Here is a 25,989-nt window from a genome sequence, read left to right as displayed (position 1 = left end):
AAGGACAGTCTCAATTAATTTTCAGTGGTCCCACTTTTTCAGCTGCTGTTAAAATAACCCACTTTCTCTCTCCTTAGTTTACCCCAATTGTTGCAAACTGCCTTCAAAGTACAAAAGTTGTTTTCACTCAGTGAACTCAGTAGGAGGAGATGACATGAAAGAACAGAATTTTGCCCTCCCCAGTAGACTCAGAAAAAAACAAACTACTGCAGCTTCTCACATCCTAACTTCTTTTTCATTAACAGCACTGACCATCTTGACCACACTCTGATGTTGCTTGGCTACATGTGTCCCAGTTTAGATCTGTGAAATGTTGGCTAGTATGTGTGTCAACAATCTTGCCTTCTCAAAAATTCTCAAAAATCCATGATTTTTGCAATCAAATGAGGGTTCCTGTTTCTGGAGATAAAAAACATGCCACACTGCTTTCTACTTTCTTTTTGGTGGGGGAGGGAGGGAAGGGAAAGAACTCTGTAGACAAAAAATAAAATAAAAATAGAATGCATCATCATCTGTATGCACAAGAATGTGTTTAATTTGTTGTGCCCAGTATGAAGAGAGAGAGAAAAGAAATTGCTGTGTAGGAGACGGAAGGACATAACCATCACTGACCTGTTTTCCAACTTTGTATGCAATAATTAAAATAATGACAAGGATGTGACTCCATCCCCATGATTATTACTATGGCCACAAGTAACCTCCTGATGTCTTCTTACTTATTTTGCTCCACTGCTGAAATCCATTCTTGTTAGGTTTAAAGGGTAAGTCCTAATTAGAAAAGCAGCTCTTTCCTTACCTTGGTCACTCCATCCCTAGCCTGTCTCTTCATTTTCCTTCTTCTAAATCCCTGTTCAGGTGAGAGAGCTTCATTTGCCAAAAGGAAAGCACTATTGGGTGGTGCACAGGTGGTGGTCTTATTTTAGAGAGACTCTCTTTGACATTGCTTGAGGCCTTCTATGATGTTGATGATGATAACAATGGTGACAGCCACCACTATTACTAGCAGCAGTAACAACAATAAGAGAGTATGAGATGTTTTCAGTCAATAGTACAGAAGTGTTATTTCTAAGGCCAAAACAAAGTGTCTCCTTTTGCTAAACAGAGAATAATGTGTGTGTGTGTGTGTGTGTGTGTGTGTGTGACAGACAGACAGACAGACAGACAGAGAGAAGGAAGGAAGGAAGGAAGGAAGGAAGGAAGGAAGGAAGGAAGGAAGGGCTCTCCTCATTTATATTCCGCAAGGCTGAAACCTTGCTGTTGGCGAGGATGAAGGTGCAACTGCTCTTTATCTGCCCACAGTCCTAGTTTTATTGCATAGATAAGGAACCATGAGTGAGGAGACTTAGGCACGAAGTTAGCTAGGAGACCTAGGATGAGTCACCAATGCCATTTAGTCTGACTTATATGTCTGCTGTGAAAAAAATGGGAAAACCCTCTTGGAAAAAATGTGAGATACAGGTGTGATAGATTAACAGTTGAATTTTATAAACCCCAGGATTTGTCTCATGAACTAATCTAGGGATACAGTGATTAGGATGGAAGTAGCAAGACCCTCAGGAAGGTTTCTGTCCTATTTTGAGAACAAAAATTCAGAACAAAAATTCTAAAAGGCAGAATGTGCAAATTCGCCCCAATGTATCCAAGCATAAACAGATACACTGTGAGTCAGTAAAGCTTGAGAAACCCTGAAGTAGGAAACAGGGGAAGACTATTCCTCTCCATGACAGATAATGGCCCAAATAGGTGTGAGTGCTGTCACTTCCAATTGGTTGTGCACATTTGTTAAGAACACAAATAGCCTTTCTCTCCTCCGCTGCCTGCCTTCTCTGTGGTGGTGCGAATTCTGAGAGCTGAGATCCCAGAGGTTCCTTCCTTTGTCCCTGGACAAAAATTCTCAAGTGCTGCTATAGTCCACTTCTCTCTTCTGGTGTGCTTGCAGTCACATCTCCAACTGGAAATGGCTCTACTGCCACCCAGACTGTGCAAAAGTCTTTGAATTTCTGAACAAAATATTACAGGTATAAAATCCAAGCCACTTGGAGTCTGTGTACTAAGGAACTGTGCACAGGGTTCAGAATGTGATTCAGCAATTGTCTGTGCCCAGTTTGGACCAGATTAGCCTGAATCCTATCTGTTTTATTCTTTATCCTGAATCTGAATGAAGATTCAGGAATTCAGATTGCCAATTTTCCCCTCTTGACTTGCTTTGGGAGAAGGGGAAAAATGAATAAAAAGTTTTTATTTTTAAAACCTTCACACAAAATTTGGAGACACTAAAGAAAGGACTGTGTGGCCTAGTGGTTTGAGCATTGGACTAGGATTCTGGAGACCAGGTTTCAAATCCTGGCTCAGCCATGAAAACCCACTGGGTGACCTTGGGCAAATCGCACTCTCTCAGCTTCAGAGGATGGCCATGGCAAACCCCCTCTGAAGACACATGCCAAGAAAACATCATGATAAGTCTGCCTCAAGGTCACCATAAATTGGAAATGACTTGAAGGCACACAACAACAACAAAAAGGACTAACTGACCCTTTGAGACACATTTCTCCAGGGCTTTTCATGCTGGCATGTGTAAAATCTGCTGCTTCACAAAAAAATTAAAAATAGTTTTTAAAAACTGCTGGATCTTGTCAATTCATTTCACACTGCTTTTATCCTGGCATAGTCCCCCCTCCACAAGGATCAGTCAGCTCAGCCTGTTAAACTAAGAGATATGACAATGGCAATGCTGACAGTAAACATGAAGAAAGGCTGCTTTTTTCTTTAACAATGAACCGGGCAGCCAACCAATGAGATTCACAGATGTGGCACAAGGAAGAAGAGGGAGAATGAAAAGTGCATGCTCTATTTATTGTTATTACCAGCAGTCCAACTGGAGAGATCCCCCTGATAATTGTTCTGCTTTCCCTTTAGAGCCTCCTCAATGGCAGCTCTGGTAGCTGTAACTTCTTTCTTAAGGAGGCCAGAATGCACTGCCTTCCTGTCTGTCCATCAGCAGGCAAAGACTTCATTCCTGCAGGCTCTCAGAACTGAATGTTTTTTTTAGGAAAATGAGTTTAAGGTGCGGTACATACGGCCCCGAAATGGTAGGCTGGAGGCACTGTTTTTTCTTCCGGAGGGATGCCGCAGCAGCCAAACTGCGTGGCATCCCTCCGGAGTAAAAAGAACCTGGAAAAAACGGGTACTTTTTGTGACGCCTGGCACATGTCATGAGTGCGCCATTGGCATACCGGTGACATAAATTTACAGCGCTTTATAAATAAAGGTTAATAATAATAATAATAACAATAATAATAATAAGTGATGTGCAGCGACGTCTGTATGCTGTGTGTCACATATGTCAAAATGGCGGCCCCCATATGGACAGAAGGCTGCCATTAGGCTGCTGCCGTGAAGTCCTAGGGTTCCAGAGCGTGCGGTTGCTGCATGCTCCGGAACCCTAGTATCAGTGGTGGCACACCACATTTGGCCCATCTGTCCCAGGCCTAAGACTGTGCTGTACTGTATTAGTGCTAAAATAATTCACTCTCATATTGCTGTACAAAAAGACACCATAATCCATTCATCCTTCCAGGGTGCCACACCAAGATATTTTCAGATGAACAGGACAAGAGGACATTACTTCCGGCTGCAACTTCTACATTTGTGTTGGCAGAGCTGGAGTTGTTTTAACATAATCTGACATTTCAGGAAGCTGCCAAAAGCATCAAATGAACTTTTCTGGGTGTTTTCCAGTACCTGAACATTTTTCACATTGGGGGTGAGATGGCCTTGGGAGGGTGCCCCTAAGCCTGTAAAAAAAAAAGTGGGGATTGCATAATAGTGTATATACCTATATAAGCACTACCTTCTCTCCAATTCAGTTTCTTTGCACTCCAACTTTTAAATCCCCAGATTTCATCTCCAAGGTAGTGCTCTCACCTAACAAATGCCTGGCTTGAAAAAAAATGACTCTTTAAATTCTAGCTAAGCTTTTCTAGATGATGCTTGTGGTAATTGGGGGAAATGACTCACCAAATTGAAGGAGTGGGCATGACAGTCCATTGGGACCCCTGCAACAGTAACACAATAGTGATAAGTACCATATTTTTATCTTTAAGAATGATCTTTGGAAGGGGCGTATCAAGGAATTTTTCTCCCACAATGCCTTGTTGACACAGCAGCTGCTTCTCAGCATTTCGATAAGTGACACTGATAAAGAAATGCGACTTTGACATTGATAGATTTTTCCAACAGAGCCTCTCAGCTATCAAGCTTTTCCTCTATGTAATCTGACACTCGCCATATATCCCTCAAGATCAGAGAGTAATGCATTACATTATTCTGTTCTCTCTACTCTGTGAGATGACTTCATTTAGACAAATTGTGAGGCACAGATTAAAGGTTTATTCAACCACATTTACTGTGCAGGTGCTTCACAGGTCTGACACCAGACTAGAAGAAATAGTACAATATTCATGAGTTATTGTAACTTCTTTGTAGAGCTAACGCTTCATTCAAAAAGATCTAATAGCAGCCTTAGACATTTTTGCTTGTGAAGCAAATAAGTAAGTAAATAAAATTAAAGTGAACCAGCTGGGGAAGGGGTAATTAGGTTCGTCAAGAGGGATGCAGAGGGAATATACAATATATAACTTATACATTCATTCAAGACTGCAGGGCTTCACAAGAATGTGCACATGAAATACTTTCAGTCAAGGCATGGAAGGAATATGTAAATTGTTTGTAAGACTCAGAAGAAGCTAGTAGTCTTCCTCTTTTCATACTGCCTTCTATCTTTTTTGTTGTTAACTGCCTTTGAGTCGATTTCGACCCATGGAGACCCTATGAATGAGAGACCTCTAATTCACCCTATCCTCAACCACCCTGCCCAGCTCTTGCAGATTCATGGCTGTGGCTTCTCTGACTGAGTCTCTCTACCTGGAATGCAGTCTTCTTGTTTTCCTATTTCTCTCAACTTTACAAAGCATTATAGTCTTTTTTAGTAAATCATTTCTTCTCATGACATAGCAAAAATACAACAACCTCAGTTTAGCCATCTTTGTTTCTAGAGACAGTTTGGGCTTGATTTTCTCTAGGACCCATCCACTGGTCTTTTTAGCAGTCTGTGGGATTCTCAGAACTCTTCTCCAGCACATCTCAAATGAGTTGATTTTTTTTTCCTATCAGGTTTCTTCAGTTGAGCTTTCACAACCATACACAAAAATGGGAAATGATTTCTTGACTGCAATCTCCATTCTGATTAATGACAGAGCCAAAGTATGGAAAATTATTAACGATTTCAATGTCTTCATCATCTACTTTAAAGTTATGTAGATCAACTGTGGTCATTATCTTTGCTTTCTTTATGTTCAGCTGCAATCTTGCCTTTGTACTTTCTTCAGTAATTGTTCCAAGTCTTTGCTGTTTTTTTGTTAGTAGTACTGTGTCATCTGCATATCTTCTAAGTGAAACGGTGTGTTGTTGTTTTTATCAAAGGAGAAATGTTTGTTGCTTTAAAAAGTAGCTAAGGTAGTTAGTAACTTTTGAATAGTGAGGAACTAAGGAGTTCATTTTTTAAAAAAGCAACTATAATGCTGTGATTCCCAAACTTTGGTCCTCCAGATGTTTTCGACTTTAGCTCCCAAAATTCCTGACTATTGTCAAGCTGTCTGGGGCTTCTGCGTACTGAAGTCCAAAACACCTGGAGGACCAAAGTTTGGGGATCACTGTTTAATGGTTTCTAACTATTTTTCCACTGAAGAATGACAACTGTAATTAGTTACTTTTAAAAACTTTGCAAGCTCTAGCCATTAGGTGAGAAACCACAGGGCCACCTTTCCTTTACAAGCTTCATGTTTCTCCGATGTCACTGAAGTCATTCAGGACAAGAAAGTCAGCCAGAATTAATCTTGTGTTTGCCCATGTAAACAAATGCTTGACCTATCTAGAAAGGGATAAGGAGATCTGCTGATAGGAAGACTCCTTGTGTATAAAGCAGACAAAGGGTACAAACTGCAGTGTTGTAGCTGTGGGCAGTCCTTTAAAGCACACCAAAGAGTAGCTTTAGATTCAGTACCAACCCAGACAGCTAATTTTGCCAGATTTAGCTAGCTGCATTTCTTGTGCAGACAATTTGCAAAGAAGTGGAAAGTGTAACTTTCCCTTCAAACTTTAAATAAAGCTGTGGCTGGTGAATGAGGAAAGATGGTTGCTTGCATGGAGATGGCGCATAACTCTCCTCTCTTCAAATCACCGTCCTCATCACAGAACAAACACGCGGCATTATGCGTGTGCAAGTTCATGAACCCACACATTCTCTTTCCCCAAGAGATATCCAGCAGTAATTTCTCCCAAAGGGAAGCCTTTTACACCATCATGGTGCAACACAGATCCCCAACAAAACAAGTGTACATCATTAGTTCATACTATGATTGGACTTAAAGAAAAAGATTTTTCTCTCGAGAACTGCCATGAAAATCCTCTAAACAATCCTGGATACATTCCAAAGCATTGAAAGTCACAGAATCTTGCCTACAAGCTGGTGGTGCAATTTGCCAAGCATTCGCAACAGGGGTGGGCATCTCCTGGCACCACCCAGACCCACAGAGGATTAACCCCCTATTCTTTCTCTTTCTGTACACACTCCTGACCAATTTGCTGTGGTGTTGGTAAAAAAAGCTGCATTTTTTCCCCCTGCAGAATTTCAGAAGCCCACCATCACAGTTCAGACTGATCTTCAAACTGACTGATCTATTATAGGAACTTTTCCTCATACCACTCTGGATTTCACCTTTTGTCTTCAGTGACTTTTGTCATCATTATTGTTTTTCTGTAGCAATCCTAAATACATGCCTCTAAATAAAAGTATTTTATTTTTGTTAAAAGACAAAGCTCAAAGGACATTAGCCAGCTATACAGAAGGAAAGATGGTGACTGCAGACTATTGCTGTCTTTAAATCAGTCAGATAACTTATATGACTTATTTAAAGAACAGCAAAGGGTACCATCAGTAGGTTGACTTATTTCTAGAAGAGGAAATCAACACAAATCCCTGTCCCAATGGCCTGCCTGCATTGTTGAGCCTCATGAGGAGCAGCCAGTAAGAAAACAAGACCACATTTAATGACATTGCAGCTAAAAGTGTCCAGAAATCCCTATTTGAGACCAGGCTGCACTCTGGTCTCAAATACAAAATTGGAAGCCAGCTGATTGGAATTACTATTTTTCCCACTGGAAAAACTGAAATTACCTTTTCTGCTTCTTCTCGGCTCATGGCCAGGGCGAGCTGGAGCTGAAGCTCCTCTTCTCCGGTAGTCTGTGGTCTTGCTTGCTCCAGGTCAGAACTGAACCGAGGTGATGAGGAAGAGGCTGAAGGATTAAGACAGAAAGGCATTAATGGGTCAAATGGGACAGAAAGCAGCACGATGCTCTCAAAAATGGTCCAAATGTTTCTGAATAAGACATCTTCCTAGAACAGAATTGGGCAACCTACAGCCCTCATCTCATTTCAAGCTGCCTCCTCCTGCCTAACTTCAAAAGCCCACCATCAGTTCAGACTGATCTGGCATCTCCTCACTGGATAGGAAGTGGGGGAGGGAGGAGGATGGCAGAAACAAGGGAAGAGAGGGGGTGGCAGAAGAAAAGAGACAGACAGACAGACCCTCTAATATTTCACAGATAAAAACCAGAGCATGTGTAGCCAAGCAACAACAGAATGTGGTCAAGATGGCAAAAATACAGTAATTGATGAGGAAGAATAAGCTAAGAGATGCTGCCTTCTCTCCTCCCTAATGAGTTTACTGAGTGCCAATTACTTTTTCATTTTGAATTCTGTTTGCCGCAATGGAAATAAACTGAGGACAAAGGGGGAAATGGGAGGAGCAGAGAAACTGGAACATTTTAAATGCAGTTGAAAAAGTGGGATGGCAGTGGATTAATTGGGACTTGCCAAATCTAGACTGTTGGATGGTACAAAGAGAGGGACAGAGAGAGAGAATCAAAAAGGGCTTCCTATGAAGTATAAAGGAAAAAAACCTACAGGAGCCAATCCTTTTGGTACTATTTCATTTCACTTTGATATTTCCTATCCTCTTGTGTTTCCACAGCAACATCCTTAAGGTTGACAGAAAGAGTACATTACCAAAGAGTACTCATGTCCTAGAACTGTGCCAAAAGAAAAGCATGAGATGTGGATCCATTATTCCTAAAGAAAAGCTCTGTGAGGATCAAAATGCTGAAATTTCCCAAATAGAGGTTTTGTACCCCATCCCCATCATCTCAGTTTCTGACACATGTCTACTTTATGGCCATGCAATGCAACCCTATGCATATTTACTTATACTTAAGTGCCACTCTTGTGCTGACTCCCAGGTAAGCATGTGTAGGGTTTCAATTGTAGGCAGTAGTCCTTGGCACACTTATCTTGCAGTAAGTTTCATTTAACACAATGTGAATTACCTCTCCAAATAAACATGCCTGGGAATGGATCATGCTATTACATTAGTTTAAAAGAAGCTCCTTTGGCCCAAGGAACCTTGGGAATTGAACTTCTGAATCAAAGTAAAATATGTACTCAATAATTTTGTTATTCTTATTTTTATTGGTGGGAGTGCAGCTGCATTGTTATAAAACTTTAATTTTTTTAAAATATAGCAATGGAAATATAGAAAAGAATTATTTTAAGGCCAAATGCTTGAGTCACAACTTCAGCAGCCAGAAAGAAAAAGAAAAAACGTAAGAAATGGGATCTTCCAAGATAAACATGCCCTGTTTTCTGATCACATCAGCACAGGCTCTAATTCTCATTCACTCCCCTGAATGCTTTGTTTGCATACTAGTTACAAATATTGGGAAGACAGAAGGTGAAAAAAATAAGCAGAAATGTGAGAGATGAAGGGTTGATCTATGCATATGCAGACAAGGGCACCAGAAAGGGAAAAAGCCTCTTTGTGGCTGTTTCTGCATGCCCAGGTTTTAATGAACAGAGATGCCAATCTTTCCATTTACCACACATGGGGAGAGAATTATAGTGTACAGTTACATTGATTGATCCTATCACATGAATTTTCTCCTAAGCCTAATTGGCCCTTGGGACACGTCTAATGTTGGATCTGGGGGGGCAGCAAGTACTAAAGTGTTCTAAATTGGACCCAAGAACCATTTCATTATTTATAGCATTTTGAAACCAAAGGCAGAAATAACATAATGCCCATATGAAGTAACTGCACATGTGCATTTCAGTCAATCACCAATTGTCAATGTGTGTAGACTAATTGTCCCAGCATCTACATCCTCTAGATCGTTGGACTACAAATCCCATCATCCCCAGCCAGTAAGCATTGGGGAAAGAATAACAATCTTGAGCACTATTTTTAGTGAAAAGGTAGGATTAAGACATAATAAATAATGTAATAAAATTAAGGGTGTGTACAACCATCTCACACATTGATCTGTCTGTATGAGTCTCTGATGTTACTTCCCTGGGAGAGCCTTCTTTTATAACAACTGTGTAATGTAAGGAATACTCTGAATGTACCATTTTAATACATAAATTGCTATCTTTTCCATCTCTTTCCACTGAGTATGTATAATTATGCCTTTTAAGTTTTGTATATTTTTATGTAATTTTATACTGTTTTTAGATAATTTTGACAATTTTAAATTTTATTTTAGTTTTTTAAGGTGTTTTTATTTGTGAGCTGCCTTGGGTCCCTTTTGAGAGGAAGGCAGTATAAACATAAAATAAAATAAATAAAATAGAGTTTAATTCAGCAGACACCTACTGGTTAAGCCACTGCTTAGTCACATGAGGCCAAGAACCATCAAAGAAAAGGCAGCTTGTCTCCTGCTGAGCTTTTCTACTACTCACAGTTGAAGGAGGATGGAGAACCTCTTGATCTGCCATAATCGTCGCCATACTGTGATGCCCGACGTCCGTAGGAAAGCTGCTGGCTGTTGCTGCTGCTTATGCCCATGCCCTCCAGAGACATCCGCTCTTTGGTTTTTAAGGCATAAGCTCTCTCCTGCTTCAGCCTGTCCTCATCCTTCAGCAAGCTCATTACCTGTTTCACCTTTTCACGAACATTAATGCCCTGGTCTTTGCCATCACGATCTATGTACTGGAATTCCTTTAAGGTCTGGATGGTGTACAGATTCTCCCGGCACTGATGAGCCACTTTCTCTGAACCAGTTTTGATGAGGTAGTCCAGAAGCGTGAGTGCCTTGTAGACATGACGCCAGTTCTTGCCGCTGTCGTTCAGCCGCCTCCAGATCATGCCCATAACCTCTGCAAATGCCACCGTGTTGAAGGTCAAGTCTGCAATCTCAGACATTAAGGAGCTGGGTGGTCCCCATGGGTCATTGGAAGTGGCCTCACGCACTTTGATTTCTGCTTCAGAATAATTATGCACAATGTTTTTAACCTGCCGGCGCAAGGCAGAAGTAGTCATGGTTGCCCTGTGTAGAAAGACCTCACCTTGCAGAAGGAAATGATGTAATGTAAAAATAATCAAAGTCCCAGTGTGACCAATTGAGAGGGTGCTACCTCTTCAGCCTGCACAATAATGCACCCAAAAAAGAAGGGGAAAAGGTAATCAGAAAATCATCACAGTATCATATTGGTGCAAACATTCTAGCTGATAAATTGTTTAGCTGTATCTAGTTAGTCAAAACAGAGTTAGATTTCGCTTGTTCATTCAGCCATCCACTCGGCCACCCACCTACCTACCAGCTTACATCTTTCTATGACTATTCCCCTAGAGACTAGACCAAGGATCATGTATCCTTCCATATGGAAGTAGAGAGCAGTTCCCAGAATTCCTCAGCATTAACTGTGCTAGATAGGGTTTCTGAGACTTTCAATTCGACAACATCTAGATGGCCATATGTTTCCCACCCCTGCTCTCAGTTCCTTAAAGAATGCAACCAGATGTTCAAGATGCTCAGGAACTCCCTGTAGGACTAGAGATGTCATCTTTAGGTCGCAAGTGGAAAACATTTGCCTCTCCAGAGGCTGTTAAACTACTCTTCCCATAGTCCCATATCACTGATCAGACTGTCATGGGTTGAAGATATATGGCATTCAACACCATCTGGAAGGCCACAGGCTCCCTGGCCTACGTTAGGTGGTACTAGAAGTAGGCATCTATGGGAAGCTTTGGAGAGCTGCACCTCCTCCACAACACCCTTCCTCAAATAAATATTAACCACAAACATCCCCACACCCTGTCATCTTTTTAAGAACCTTTTTTCCTCATGTTTTTAGGCATTTTAAGTTCTTTTTTAAAGCTTCTCGTGGGCCTTAAAATGGCCAATGCTCCCTCCCAAAACCCAACAAAATGCCTTCTATGTCCAAGAGGATATTTGGGACCATAAAAGGTTTGTTTGCTTTTTACCCCTGAAGGTTCATAAAAATGGCCTCGGTGTGTATGTGGCCCACAGGCTACACTTTGCCCACCCCTGATTTAGAGGGTCTGAAGTGAAATAATACTTTTAGAGGATTTTAAAAAAACTTTTAAGAATTAATTTTGTGGGTCATTTTAAAGGGCAAGAAGGGTGAGAGAGGCAAACTTTCACCAGAGGTTTTGATATGGGGGAACATTAGGAGATAATGACCCTCATCTTGACAAGCTGAATGTAGAAGCAGGCATCTCTTTCCACGTGAGATGTGAATGGGCCTTATCACCAACACTGCAGTGCTCATCCAGAGCCCACTGAATAGAATGGATTCATCTTCTGATATAAACAGAAATGCAAATCCACCCCTGGGGCCTCTTGTTATTATACACCACTTCATCTTTATCAGAACCAAAAGGTTTTCCACTCCACGTTTTACAAAATGAAGTAGTAGAGACAGATATCCAAAACTATATTAAGGCAAAGAATTGCAAGATTTCTCTTGCAATGGCTCATGCTGAGTAATAAATGTATCTAAAACCACAAAAGCAAGAATGTTATGTAAAACCTTCAGATAAAAGCTGACAAAACAGAATAAAAATGATATTGCTACTATAAATCCATACCACCATATTTTATTTATGGAGGCTAGAATTATTAGGCGATTTAACCTTCAGCCTGCTGTTGGGATGTTTTTTTATCACATGTTGTTGCAGAATTTACACAGAAACAGACTCCTAAGGTAGGCATTATTTGACATGGCCACCGGAAGAGGCATAAACAATCTCTATTACCTCCTGAGTACAGTGTGGGGCTTTTCTTTTTAAAGACAAAAACACAACTGCAACCACAAATGATCCTATCAAATCAATGGCATTTGTGTCGCGCATATATATATATATATGGGGGAGGGGGGGATAAAGGAAGGCTGACAGCTACTCAGAACAAATGTTCCAAACCATGTCAACATATGTTTCTTGGTAATTGGTGTTTGGAACAACCTTGCCCTGCACACCAAAATACTCCCATGAATATGGGGCACTGGTCTGCCCCAACAAAATTCTCACCGGGGTTAAAAAAATAGCCCACCTTAAGATATTCAAGCTTTTTCTTCCCCTCTGCTTGGATAAGGGTTAAAACACTTTGTAATAATATAATCCCTTGCAAAGAAGATGACAATCTAAAATTCAGTAGCACTGTGAAAATGAATGGAGGAGTGAGCTTGTACTAAGCCTTTCAGCTGCCAGCACATTTTCATTGGTGATTTGATTCACTTGAATCAATGAGGGCCCAAACAAACAGGCCAAAATAAAGCTGCTATAGGTCACTTTGGAAGTGTGCTGTTTAAATGATGCATGCATCCTAAGAGGCAGCTTTGGTGCAGCTTCTGGCCTCTTAAGATGCATGTGTCATTTGAATATCATAGGCCTGGTACAGACTGCCCCAAAAGGGCGGTCTGCCCATGCCTTGTTTTGCTGTACGAGGAAGGTGCAGCGGACAAACCACGTGGTTTCCTTGCACAGCCAAAAGAACCCGCAAAAAGCAAGTTATTTCTGCGATGTCATTATGGCGCCATGATGTGCGGATGCTAAGCATCCATCACATCAAAATGGTGGCACCCATCTGTACAGGGTGCCATCATTTTGACGCCCTCGTCACGTATGAGGGGCGAGGGGCATCTGGAAGCGTCGCCCCTCGCATGTGATGAGGGCGCCCTATCGCGCCCATCCCACGCCATACCTCCAAAGTGACTGGAAGCAGCTTTATTTTGGCCTGTCTGCTTGGGCCCTGAGAAGTTCATTCACACTTCACAAAGGAATCAAATTCCTTATTCTTATCCGTGACTTCTCCTCAGTTTCTTCATTCCTTTCTTTTGCTGAAGTGTGAATTGCCCTTAAAGAAGTCAGGGATGAAAAAGTGAAAGGTATGGTGATCTCTCCCTACTTCCTTCAGAAAGAAGGTTGCTGGCCCAGTCCACACATACTGATACACAGTAGAATGCCATAGAAATCAATAGACCTTCAAATCAGCAAGAAATCCACTCAAGCTGTATTGTGATCTGAGTGAGAAAACCTTACCACTGCCTATGACTTAGCACCCCAGATTGATTTCTGTCTTTCCCCATCTCAGTTCCTCGACATCAAGATCAGAGCCTCAGTTAAGTGGCCACGATACATACACACACACAGGGCCTGATGCTTATTAGATGTTCTGTACACACATGGTGATCAGATGTCATAACCACAAAGGCTATTCGGAAAGCTATGTACACATAAACCTTCCATCATCTGCTTGGAGATACTGGCACCATACCAGGCCAGAACAATTTCTTCTGAAAGTGGAGGCAGGGCAGGCTGGCATCCACAGTAGTGCCTGCTGGGGTGATGGCAAGTGCCAAGAATGCCAGGTGCTGCTGCTATGAGCCTCAAGGAAGGATACACTACTATTGCTTACTATTCACAAGCTGTGTACCTAAACAACACCCTTGCCTTGAATGGCACTCCTCGGTTCTTTCTCTTGTAAAAAAAGGACCAGTCACCCACTTCACACACCTTTTCAGCCGACACAGAGTGGTGTCTGAGAGCTACCTCTAGGCAAAAGAGTCTTCAGCTTGCCAAGTTGACAGCCGAAGGCTCACTACCATGTTCAACTGTGGTGTAGACAATTTACATGCAAAGAACACTGTGAATGTTCCTGGTGCGACCAACCTACATTGAGCATTGTTCAATAACATCCAAACAATGGCACTATTTAAACGGGCGCTATGACTCGCCCCCGTCACATGCAAGGGGCAACGCTTTCAAACGCCCCTTGCACGTGACGGGGACGTAAAAATGGCGGCGCCCTATACACATGGGTGTCGCCATTTTGATGTGACGGACGTCTAACATCCGCACGTCTTCGTGTCTTCATGATGCCACAAGTGCGCTATTGGTGCCTTGCGGCGTCATAATGGCGCTGCAGAAAGAAGTTGCTTTTTGCGGCTTCTTTTTGTTGCGTGAGGGAGCTGCGCGGTTTGTCCGCTGCGCTTCCCTCGTGCAGCAAACTAGGGTGGCAGCACCTTTATTGGGCCATCCACAATACCTTTATTGAGCATTATTGTTATTACTGCATTCTTTCAAGTTATTTCCAATTTATGGTGACTCTAAGGTTTCTTGGGGTTTACCTTTGTCTTCCACTGAGGCCAAGATATACCTCACATTTTTCACAGTAGAGATGTTTGTGAGACTGTGGCTTCATGATTGCAGATCACTGTAGTTTTTATCTTGTGATGAGTAGGTATCCCAAATCATTAATTTTGTCCAGGGCACCTTCAGTGACAAGTTTTGAAATGACAAGGACACTTTCTCAAGGGATAACTTTTCAACTTCTGTCAATTCTTTCCTTCAATATGCAGTCCCAGGGAGAGTGTTGGATAGGTTTTTAAAGGTCTGTTCACAGTTTGCATGGAGCCCAAGAGAGCTGGCTAGCAGTTTTCTTAGACTCCATTGCAACAGGGCAGAGGTTCCTCAGGAAAAAAAAGCTAAGTTGGAAATCCCTTCCTCCCAACAGAATGCCTGGAGGCTGAGGAAATCTTTCTGGAAGCATCTGACAGGATAAAATGGACTGGTTTTTAAATATCAACCTTATGCCAATTGATTATCCCTACTGGGGTAAGGTATTGGTTTTAGGTGTTTTTATGGCTCCCTAGAACCAGCATGGTGTAATGGTTTGACTGTGGGACTACAACACTGAAGAACAGGTTTCAAATCCCCACTCAGCCATGAAAACCCACTGGGTGACCTTGGGCAAGTCACATGCTCTCAGCCTCAGGGAAAATGGCAAACCTCCTCTGAACAAATATTGCCAAGAAAACCCCATGATAAGCCTTATGGATTTAGGGTCGCCATAAGTCTTGGAAATGACTTGAAGGCACACAACAACAACAACAACAACAACAACAACAACAACATTGTATTTGTTTTAAACTCCTGTCTGATCTTGAAATCTAAGTGTAGTCAGCCCTGGATAGTATTTACATGAGAGACCATCAAGGAATACCAGATGCTGTAGGCATAGCATAGGAAGTGGCATAACCATCACTGTGTATTTCTAAGAAAACTCTACTAAACTCATGGGGCCGCCTTATGTCGACAGGTAACTTGAAGGCACATACAGATATATATTTAATTGTAAAGATACATTTTCATAGGAAAAGTAGGGAATTTTAATAACCACAACAGCAACTGAACCTCAGGACAAGAAATACTGTAACTCATGTCTAGCTGGCTCAAGCAAGCAGACCAAGCTATGTCATTCTCACAGGAAGGCAAAGCAAAATCTCCAGCTTAATCGCAGGATATTTCCCCTCCTGGTTCCAAGGATGCTAACAACTGAAGAGGCATTTCCATGAAAGCATCCCATGAGACTCATCTTCACAACTTTAGTTCTCTAGAAATAAGGGAACTCGTGAAACTTCAGCAGTAGCCATCAACACTCACATTATGTCACTAAACCTTGAAGGTAGTGAGCTAAATGTTTCTATGGTGGGGTACAGATCGCCAGAAAGAGGCGCCACGAAGGCGCCTCTCTTTGCTCCGCAGCAGCGCCGCAGCAACCAAACTGTGTGATGCTGCTGCGCAGCAACAAAGAAGCATTAAAAAGTGGCTCCTTTTTGCGGCGCAGCTTGCCACTGCAAACCTACAAAGACGTCCCGATGGTGTCACAGTTGCGCAGCGCTGTTTGGATGCTGCACAGCTGCAACGTCATAACTGTGTGTGCCGTGTGGGTGGTGCTGCGCAGCTGCGATGCCCTCATCACGTGCTAGGGTTGCAGGGAGTGTGCACGCGCCGCCCCGAGGCAATGCTAGCACATCATGGGCGTGCCGCAAAGGGCCCATCTGTACAGGCCCTATAAGTCTTTTTATAATACTGCCATCAAAATATAAAGTTGAGGGAATGTCAAGGATTTTAAAAGTCTGGACTCTCATCATGACTTTCAAATCTAATAAACAGATTAGATTTAGTGACCTCTCTTCAGTGTTACTTGTGAGGAGATCCAAGGAAGCAACTGAAGACTATTCTTTTAATTCTGCTTTTGGAGAAAGGGAGATAAGATGACTTCAGCTTTGTTTACCTCATGAACTCAAACTCCCAGAGATGGTGTCTTCCTGAAATTCAGCTGCTTCATCTTCTTGATTTCATCCTTTACCTTCTTAAATGACTCAGAATTCAACCTCTACTTACAAAACTAAATTTTCTCCATGTCGGGAAATAGATGGTCATAAAACACACACCAGGGAAGTATGTGTGACTCCCCAAACCAGCAAAATGAGTCACCTATCCTAATTCTCTCTGGGGCAGCTCCACCCTTTGCAGTAGGTATGACCTGGCCATACACCTCCTTCCCTGTTCAAAGGAAGGGTTGAGACACAAACCTTCTCCACCTGACAGGAAGCATCACTGACAAATGAGTCAAGGACAGAAAATCTGGAAGCTGCTCACAGCTCACAGTGTTTCGCTCAAGACATTTCCCTGTATTGATTTCTGTACACAATCCAACCCACTTACTGTTTTTAGATCCAAGCAGAGCTACACACCCAAGACAATAACTGCAGCCAAGCATAGCATCAAAGGTAGTGGGGGTGGTGAGGTTTGAAGAGAACACATACAGTACTGTCATAGTTACTAAAAAAAAAAAATGAAATTATTGGATAAAAACACCAAAGCTGCCTGCACTGGAACCCAGTTTGTTCACCACTACTGGGTTATTTGGATGGCATTCCCTTTCCATAGCACATACTGCTAAGATACCTGTACCAACCATGTGCAGAAAAGGCAAAGCCATATAGTGGAAGCCATGAGTGAGCAGTTTATCAAAAACTACAGGGAGGATGAACTTTATACACAAGAAAAAGTCTTATACCAAGTAAGATTATTTGTCCATCTCTAATAAATAATAAATAATATTTTTTAAATTTATATTGCCCTGCCTCTCCCTATGGATCGAGGTGGGGTTACAACCCAATAAAACATACAAATACAAACAATAAAATACAGCAATTTCCAATAAATACATCAAGTCAGCAATAGTGATATCACTTAAAATAACTTATCGTTATACAGCAGTTTTACACAGAATCATCCTCGAGGGTTAATGGGTGAATATCCTAAACAAGTTCAGATGGCTAGGCCCACCGGAAGAGCTTCATCTTGACTGCCTTCTTAAAAGCATCCAAGGTGGTAATAAGACGGATCTCTTCCGGCAGGCCATTCCACAGTTTAGGGGCAATGGCACTAAAAGTTCTTTGGGAAGTCGTAACCAATCTAGTTGTTTGTGTTTCCAATAAATTCTTCCCAGATGTTCTGAGTGCAGGGCGGATTGTGTTGGGAGAGGCATTCCCACAAGTAACTCGGGCCCAAGTCATGTAGGGCTTTAAAAGTAATAACCAACACCTTGTACTGCGCCCAGAAGCTAATTGGCAGCCAGTGGAGTGATATTAATACAGGTGTTATATGGCCAAATCTGGAAGTACCAGTGACCAGTCTAGCTGCCATATTTTGAACCAGTTGAAGCTTCCGAACTTGGCACAAGGGTAGTCCTATGAAGAGCACATTACATAAATCTAAACAAGAGGTTACCAGTGCATGTACCTCAGCTTCAAGGTCCTTTCGGTCCAGGCAAGGGCAGAGCTGGTGTATCAACCGAAGTTGATAGCAAACACTCCTGGCCATCTAATCAACTTGAGATGACAACTGTAATGACGAGTCCAGGAATACTCCCAAGCTGCGAACTTTGTCCTTTAGGGGAAGTGTGACCCCGTCCAGGACTGGTAGACAAATTTCCTTCCCCAGTACTGGGCTTCCTATCGTTAGTACCTCCGTTTTCTCTGGATTCAGCCTGAGTTTGTTTTCCCTCATCCAGCCCATTACCGACTCATTCAGAAGAGAGATGCCATCTTTAGTCACTGCAGTAGTCGGAGACATAGCGAACCATATTTGGGTGTCATCAGCATACTGATAACACTGCACTCCATGTCTCTAGATGATCTCTCCCAGCAGCTTCATGTAAATGTTAAATGGCATGGGGGACAGAATGGCGCCCTGAGGGACACCAGATGTCAGCTCTCTCTTAGAGGAGCAGATGTCCCCCAGCATCACCATCTGGATTCTGCCTGTGAGGTAGGACCGGAGCCGCTGGAGCGCAGTGCCCCCAATACATAACTCCCTCAGACGTTCCAGAAGAATACCATGGTTGATAGTATCGAGGGCCGCTGAGATGTCCAAAAGCACCAGCAGGGTCACACTTCCCCTGTCAATGCCCAGATGGAGATCATCGACTAAGGTGACCAAGGCAGTCTCAACTCTGTGTCCCGCTCTGAAGCCAGTTTAAAATGGGTCCAGATAATCAGCTTCCTCCAAGACAGCTTAGAGTTGGATGGCAACTGGCCTCTCGATCACTTTGCCCAAGAATGATAAGAGGGAGACTGATCTGTAATTATTTCGAATCAGGGGATCAAGGGAGGGTTTTTCAACAGCAGCTTAACCACTGCTTGTTTAAGTTTTTCCAGAAATTTTCCCTCCGTGAAGGAAGCATTTATTATGAACTGTAGCCATGTTTTTATTGCATCACCTCCTTGAACAGTCAGCCATGATGAGCAAGGATCAAGGGGACAAGTTGTCTTCCTTACACTTCCAAGAAGCTTGTCCACTTCATCGGTATTTACAAACTCAAATTGATCCAGTTTAAGCCCAGTGCTGCCAGCTCCAAGGGTGAAGAACATGTTCCTCACGTCACCCCACCTCTGATGTTGTTGGACTCCTAATTCTTTTGGATAAGGCTGGAGGGAATTGTAGTCAAAGCTGGACAAAGGCTGCTACTACACTGCAAAATTAATGCAGTTTGGCACTGCTTTAATTGTCATGGCTCCATCCTATGGAATCCTGGGATTTGTAGTTTATTGTGGTACTAGATCTCTCTAACAGAAAAGGCTAAATAACTCACAAAACTACAAATCCCAGAATTCCACAGCATTGAGACATGACAGTTAAAGTGGTGTCAAATTGCATTAATTCTGCAGCACAGGTGCTGCCTAAGATGTGCCAAGGCCTTAATACTACATCACAGGCCCCCACTGCATCACCACAAATACAAAGGATGTATAAACTTGACGGGGTTTCTTCAACAGTCAAACATTCATCTCATCCCAAGTCTACTCTGACTGACAAGTGCACTCCAGAAAATGGTTCCCTCACCTTTCTTAAACCAGCAGTGTCAATTTTGAATTTAGGGCCATGCAAACCCAATGTCCTACAACAAAAACCCCTTCCCTGTTTGGAGATCAGCAAGGTGGGAAGGAGAAGGATGATTATGAGGACAATGCAAAGAGATCAGATGGGAGTATGCAGGGATATGTGATTCACATATGCAGTGATATGTGATGTTAGTGCGCATCACTGAAAATAAATGAAGGGCACCCTGAACAGCAGTACCATGTCATCATCACCCACCCACATCTCATTTCATCTGATTTTAAAAGCTAAGCAGAGTCAGGACTAGTTAGTACTTGGATGGGAGGCTACCAGGAAATACCAGGGATCTCCAGATTGGGTTAGGAAGGAATCCTGCCTGAAACTCCGGAGAGTTGACAATAACAGACTAGATGGGACAATGGTATGACCCAGTAAGATAGCTTTTCTATGTTCCTAAGTATGAGTCTTCAAGGCTACCAGTGAAGGGAAAGCAAAAAAGCTGGAGATGTCTCAGAAACCACGTTAGCTACTAGATTGCAGTCTGGAAAAGTAACAGATAAATCTGTGGGCCAGAGGTACAAGGAGGGAGACAGAGGAGGAGGCACAGACTGAAGAGAACATGGTGGCATGTGGGAACAGCCTTGGGTGGGCAGAGCAGCATTTTGCCTAAGGCAGCAAAACATGTGCCAGCCAGTTCCAGGGATCAGCATTCTCCTTCTGGCTTCTGCAAGGTTGTAGATAAAGTTCTGCCTTCTGAAAACACTTCTTCCTTTGCCTCCTCCTCCTCCCTCTCCCCTTCCTCCTCCCTTCTCTAGGAAAGACAATGTTACTCTGATGAAAATGTCCCTTGCCTGTATGTCTTGGGTCAGGACATTCCTTTTTAGCAAACACCTGGTGCCTTCCTCTGGAGGAGCTCCAAGCCCAAGACGCAGGGAGCCATGAGTTAATTAAGGCAGAGCAATAATAATGCACCACTTAAGATACTCCCCAGGCCTTTTCATTCTGCATGTGTAGAAAGAAAATCTCTTGAGGGCTGGCAGGAAGGGCCTAGCAGGACACACATGCTCTAGCTACAAAACCTGTTTTGGGCTGCATCCGCACTGCAGAAATAATCCAGTTTGACACCACTTGAACTGCCATGGCTCAATGCTATGGAATTCTGGGAACGGCAGTTTTGTGAGACATTTAGCCTTCTCCGTCAGAGAGCTCTGGTGTCACAATAAACTACAGTTCCCAGAATTCCATAGCATTGAGCCATGGCAGTTCAAGTGGTATCAAACTGGTTTATTTCTGCAGTGCGGATGCAGCCTCAGAGTGGCATTGGTCAAAGCTTAGCCCTTGAAGAAGCACCAGTAGTACATGCGCCTTATCAGGGATGTAGCTGTGGGGGCGTCAAAATGAGGACATTGCCCCCCATCCCCCAAAATAAGAGTTCCTGACATTTCCCTTCAGTCCCTAAATTTTTAGCATTGCAGAAAGTGGCACGGAAAAACATTCACACCTAGAACTCTTACATTTGCTGTGTTACCATTCCCTGGGGAACTTTGCTGTTACTTTTCTTTGAATGACTAAACCGTATCTCTCAATGTTCAACTGAAGTTTTAAGTTACTGCAATCCTAGAAAACTGGGGAGTGAAGGAAAAATTTACCAATCCTTGCTTGGGAGGCCATGCCCTCTTTTTGCCCTTCCAGTAGCTAAACCACTGTGCATTACCCTTTTATCCATTGAGACATTATGGATCGGAGATTGGCATGCATGTGTGCGTGCAGTGTTTATTTCCCCATAGAAAGGTTGCCCTCGAGGCCAATGCCAGCTCTGGAACATCTTTTTTCAGCACTGCTGGGAGGAGGTGGGGAAGAGAGGCGAGAGTGCTTGCCCCTGGAAGGTTGCCAAGGGTTGTTAAAAGCGGTAAGTTGTATTGAACACAATATCCCCATGAACACAAAGAGAGGGAAACAGAAACCATGGGGTAGATAAGACAGCAGCACTGAGCAGCACATACGAAATTGCTGCAGTGACCTTGACTAAGAGTGCTGGCAGGTGGGGAAGGCAGGCTGTGGGAGAATGTGAGTGAGAGGCAGCCAGCAACCCTCCTGAAGGCTTCCAGAAGTTCCTTTTAGGCCCTGACACACACCAGGAAAAAAGAGCCACAAGAATGTTAGTCTGTAGCAGCAATACAGTGGCTCAAGGTTGCTCTCCACAGAGAATCAGGAAAGGCATACATCTTTTTCCCATAGCTCCTCGCACTTTTTGTTTTGGTCCTTGACAGGGCTTGGAGGTTAGGACTTGTGGACTATTTGTACCCATAAATATTTCTGATAGGAAATGCCTTCTGCGTCTCACAGCTCTACATCTCCAGGGACAGTTAGGAAATGCTGTTTACTTCCTAACGGCATAACTCCAGTGATCAGTCACCAGGAGAAAAATATTAAATGTGGGAAGGAAGGACATATGTACAACAGAAGAAGATGAAATCTGCTCACATGCATCCCCCCTCTTTACCTCTTCTCTCTTTCCCTCCCTTTGAGGGGAAAATACAGTATAAGATCATTGGGGGAGGGATCTTTTGAGGAGGGCTTGCGCACTGTAAAAGATACCAAAGCAGCAAGCAAAGTTGTTTTGCTTGACTTGCAAAAAAATATGGGAAAGCAAATGGGCATAAGGAGTGGAGGGAAGGCCCTGACAAAAGGCTTCTTGTTGTTGTATGCCTTCCAGTCATTTCTGACTTATGGCAACCCTACTGTGGACCTGGGACCAGCAGAGTGTAGTGGTTTGAGTGTCGGACTATGTCTCTGGAGACCAGGGTTCGATTCCCAGCTTGGCTATGAAACCCCTATGAACTTAAGCAAGTCACATGCTCTCAGCCTCAGGGGAAGGCCATGGCAAACCTCCTCTGAATAAATCTTGCTAAGAAAATCCCATGATAGGGTCACCAAAAGTTGGAAACAGCTTGAAGGCACACAACAATAAGAAATTTGAACCTGTCACAGGTTTGCCATGCCCTTCCTCTGAGGCTGAGAGACCGCGACTTAACCAAAGTCACCCATAGCTGAGTGGGGATTCGAACACTGACCTCCCAGTGTCCTGGTCCAACACTCTCAAAGGACTGCAGTCGGGCTAGGAGTTCCAAATAGCTCAAAACTCTAAGCCTCCTCCCCTTCATTTCCACAGTCAGATTAGTAGGACTTCCGCCTCTTTGAGCCCCAGGGCCAAGTTTGGGAGGATTTCCCCTGTCTGGAGCAGACTGGCCAGAGATGTTCCCATTCGACGTCATTTTGTCCCTTAACTCTTCTTCCTAACTCCTTTTCCAGAAAACAACAGAGCTACCCTAGCAGCACTTCTCACATGAGTTATCACATGAAGGAGATTGGGGGTTTATCCCGGGGAAATCCCGGGAAAACTGGGTAATTATGCATAATGATTTCACACAACGTTGCACAAAACCTGCCATTAAAGTGGTCTCATTAATGCACATTGTTTTACTTTTGGGATTTCAGTGACAATGCATTTCCGATATTGCTTTATTTGTGCAATTGTGTGTGATAATCATTCGCACAATTACTCATCATTTCTGCTTCATTTGTGGGATGCTTTAAATGTGCTTTAATCTCTTTTTAATGATGAAGTCAGCCCCAGTGTGCTAAATTCCTCAGAGTCTATGGACCTTATCACACTTGCGAGATCCCATGGGGAAATGGCAGGAAAACGAGACTTAAACGAGATTTAAAGTACATTTGAATTTAAACAAAACTTGCAAATTTGGGGAGTTTATCACATTAGGGGACTGCCCAAGTGAAATAACACAAAGTTAATCCAAACACAAAGCAGAGAAAACCAGCAGCTTTTTTACTTTCGGGTTGTTCCAAAAGTAAAAAGCTGCTGGTTTTCTCTGCTTTGCATTTGGATTAACTTTGCATTATTTCAGGTTAAGTGCGACGTCGTGTGATAAACTTTGGGCATTTCTGGGTTTTCTTTGCTTTAAATCTTGTTTAACTCCTGTTTTCCATCTCGCTAGTGTGACAAACTCCTTGACAAAAGCAACTCTTTTCTCTCCGGTTCCCTTCCTACCTGTCTTGCACCTGGGCCCCCAGCTAAAATAACAAGACAGAGCAGCAACAGCACAACAACAAAACCGACCTGGGAGTCTTGCTTTGATCTGAAGTAGGCGAGAAGGATCAGTCTAGAAGGGGGCATCTACACTGTAGAAATAATCCACCTTGACACCTGTTTAACTGCCACGACTCCATCCTACAGAATCCTGGGGTTTGTTATTTTGGACCATGCGCCAGAATGATGTAGTGCTTTGAGCGTTGGACTAGGGCTCTGGAGATAAGGGTGCGATTCTCGGCTTGGCCATGAAAACCTGCTGGATGACCTTGGTCAAGTCACACCCTCTCAGCCTCAAAAACTCCATGGTAGGGCCACCTCAGGGCTGTCATTAGTCAGAAGCAGCTTGAAGGCACAGAACAACAACAACAACAACCACAATGAGGCATGGGCACTTTTTGGCAGAGGAGGCTGTAAATCCCTGGATTCCGTAGGAGGGAGCGACAGCCCTTGCGTTTGTGTCAAACTGCATTGTTTTCTAGCAGGTGGAGTTCCCCAGGGCTGCATCCACTTTGAACTGCCAGGACTCCTCTGCGCTGCGGAGTTCAGGGAAGGGCCGTTTTGTGAGGCCTCATGGAGCCTCCTCTGACCTTGTGAGAGAGCTCCCAGAGCATGGAACCCAAAGGGCAGTGAAAGCGGCGTCAAAGCGGGTTCTTTCTGCATGTGGATGCAGCCTAACCAAAGTCTGACCAGAGGAAGGAAAATATACGCAAGGATCTATTCTATGCAGTCACCCAGTCCCTGGTTTAGAGGCAGGCAGGGAGCCAGGTGGAGGGGGAGACCTTCAGCCCCTGGGAAGGGAGCTTGGGATGGGGGGCCAGGGCTTCGGGGCTCCCTCCCTGTCCCTGTCCCTGTCCCTAGCCATCTGGCTTCAGGGAAGAAGAAGAGGAGGCCGGCTCCCCCCCTCAGCCTCTCTCTGCCCGGAAGAGCCCCGCTCCTGCGCTGCGTTACATAAGGCTCCTGCTGCTGCTGCTGCTGCTGCTGAAAGTCCCCTCAACAAACCCCGGGAGAGACCCAGACCCTGGAGGGAGGGAAGGGGGTGACAGGGGGAGGAACCCCAACACACACAGACACGGGGGTAAGAAGGGGTCAGAGGGTGAGCATCATTCATACACACACACACACGGGAAAGAGGGTGCAAGTAGTCACACACACGCATAGACGGGAAAGAGGGTGTTCACACACAGGCACACTGGAAAGAGGAACTCACAGGCAGACGAAAACGGCAAAGAGGGCATTCCACACACACACACCCACGGGTAAGAGGGTGCAAGTGTTTCTACACACATATAAGGGGGGGAAGGTATTGGCACACAAACATACACACATACGGGAAAGAGCGTACTCACACCCAGAGGGGACAGAGTGTACTCAAACACCCCCCCACACACACACGGGAAAGAGGGTATTCGTGCACACACACACACACACACACACACTCACGTGTCAGAGGGTCCACATACTCATACACAGGCCCACGCGCGCACACACGGGAAAGAAGGTACAGAGAGAGCGAGAGAGACTATCCAGGAAAGAGGGTTATACACAGAGAGAGAGAGAGAGAGCGAGGCACACACAGAGGGGACTCAACCCCCCCCCCCACGGGAAAGAGGGTGGGCGTACAGAGAGAGAGAGAGAGAGAGAGAGAGAAGCCCCCTCTGAGAGCCAGAGAGAGGCCCACCACAGATAGATACCTTGCTGGAGGCCGGAGCCCTGCTGCTGCTGCTGCTGCTGCTGCTGCTGCCAGGGAAGCCGGGCGGGAGGCGGAGGCGAGCGGTGGCGGCGGCGCAAGGAGGAGGCAGGTGACAGCAGCAGCAGCAGCCAGAGGAAGAAGAGGAGGAGGAGGCAGCCCCAGGGCAGGCCGAGGGAAGGAGGAGCCCCCAGCATCCCAGCCTCCGGCCCCTGGAGTGGGCATCGCCGCAGACAGGCCAGGCAGCCCCCGGCTCTTTCCCCCAGCCAGCCAGCCAGCTCCTCCTCCCTTTCCCCCTCCTCCTGAGCCCCTGAGGAGGACAGGCCTTCCCTTCCCATCCCTTGCCTGACCCCCGCCCAAAGGACCCTCCTCCTCCTCCTCCCATTCGGGAGCCCTGCATATTGTTCTGTAAACAGAGGCTGGGGGCCATCTGTCCCGGGGGGGGCTTGGATTGAGAGTTCCTGCATGGCAGAAGGGGCTGGACTGGGTAGGGTCTCTCCAACTCTATGATGCTATGGCCCTCTCCCCCCTTTCCCCCTAAATGTCACACACACACCCCTCCAAAAAAGTGCTGGCTAGGG

The 25,989-nt window shown here is 44.2% G+C and overlaps 1 protein-coding gene across 5 annotated transcripts in view; it reads right to left on the bottom strand.

Moving 5' to 3' along the window:
• Positions 1-25,683, bottom strand: part of EPN3 (epsin 3) — a 50,206-nt gene extending 24,523 nt beyond the window's left edge. For 3 of the 5 annotated variants that reach the window (XR_006102246.1, XM_042452805.1, XM_042452806.1), the window contains exons 1-3: positions 25,413-25,681; positions 9,854-10,537; positions 7,235-7,353 (exon numbers count right to left, since the gene is read on the bottom strand). Coding sequence is in view for 4 of the 5 variants with exons in the window: in XM_042452805.1 (XP_042308739.1) it covers positions 7,235-7,353; positions 9,854-10,433 (699 nt within the window). In the remaining variant the exon portion in view is untranslated. Of the gene's footprint in view, positions 1-7,234; positions 7,354-9,853; positions 10,538-25,412 lie in introns of all 5 variants that reach the window. The other 2 variants (XM_042452807.1, XM_042452808.1) reach the window with 2 other exon arrangements.
• Between the last annotated feature and the right edge of the window lie 306 nt (positions 25,684-25,989).

This window comes from Sceloporus undulatus, chromosome 2 (assembly GCF_019175285.1).
Source record: "Sceloporus undulatus isolate JIND9_A2432 ecotype Alabama chromosome 2, SceUnd_v1.1, whole genome shotgun sequence".
NCBI lineage: Eukaryota > Metazoa > Chordata > Lepidosauria > Squamata > Phrynosomatidae > Sceloporus > Sceloporus undulatus.
This window is presented reverse-complemented; position numbering and strand designations above follow the sequence as displayed.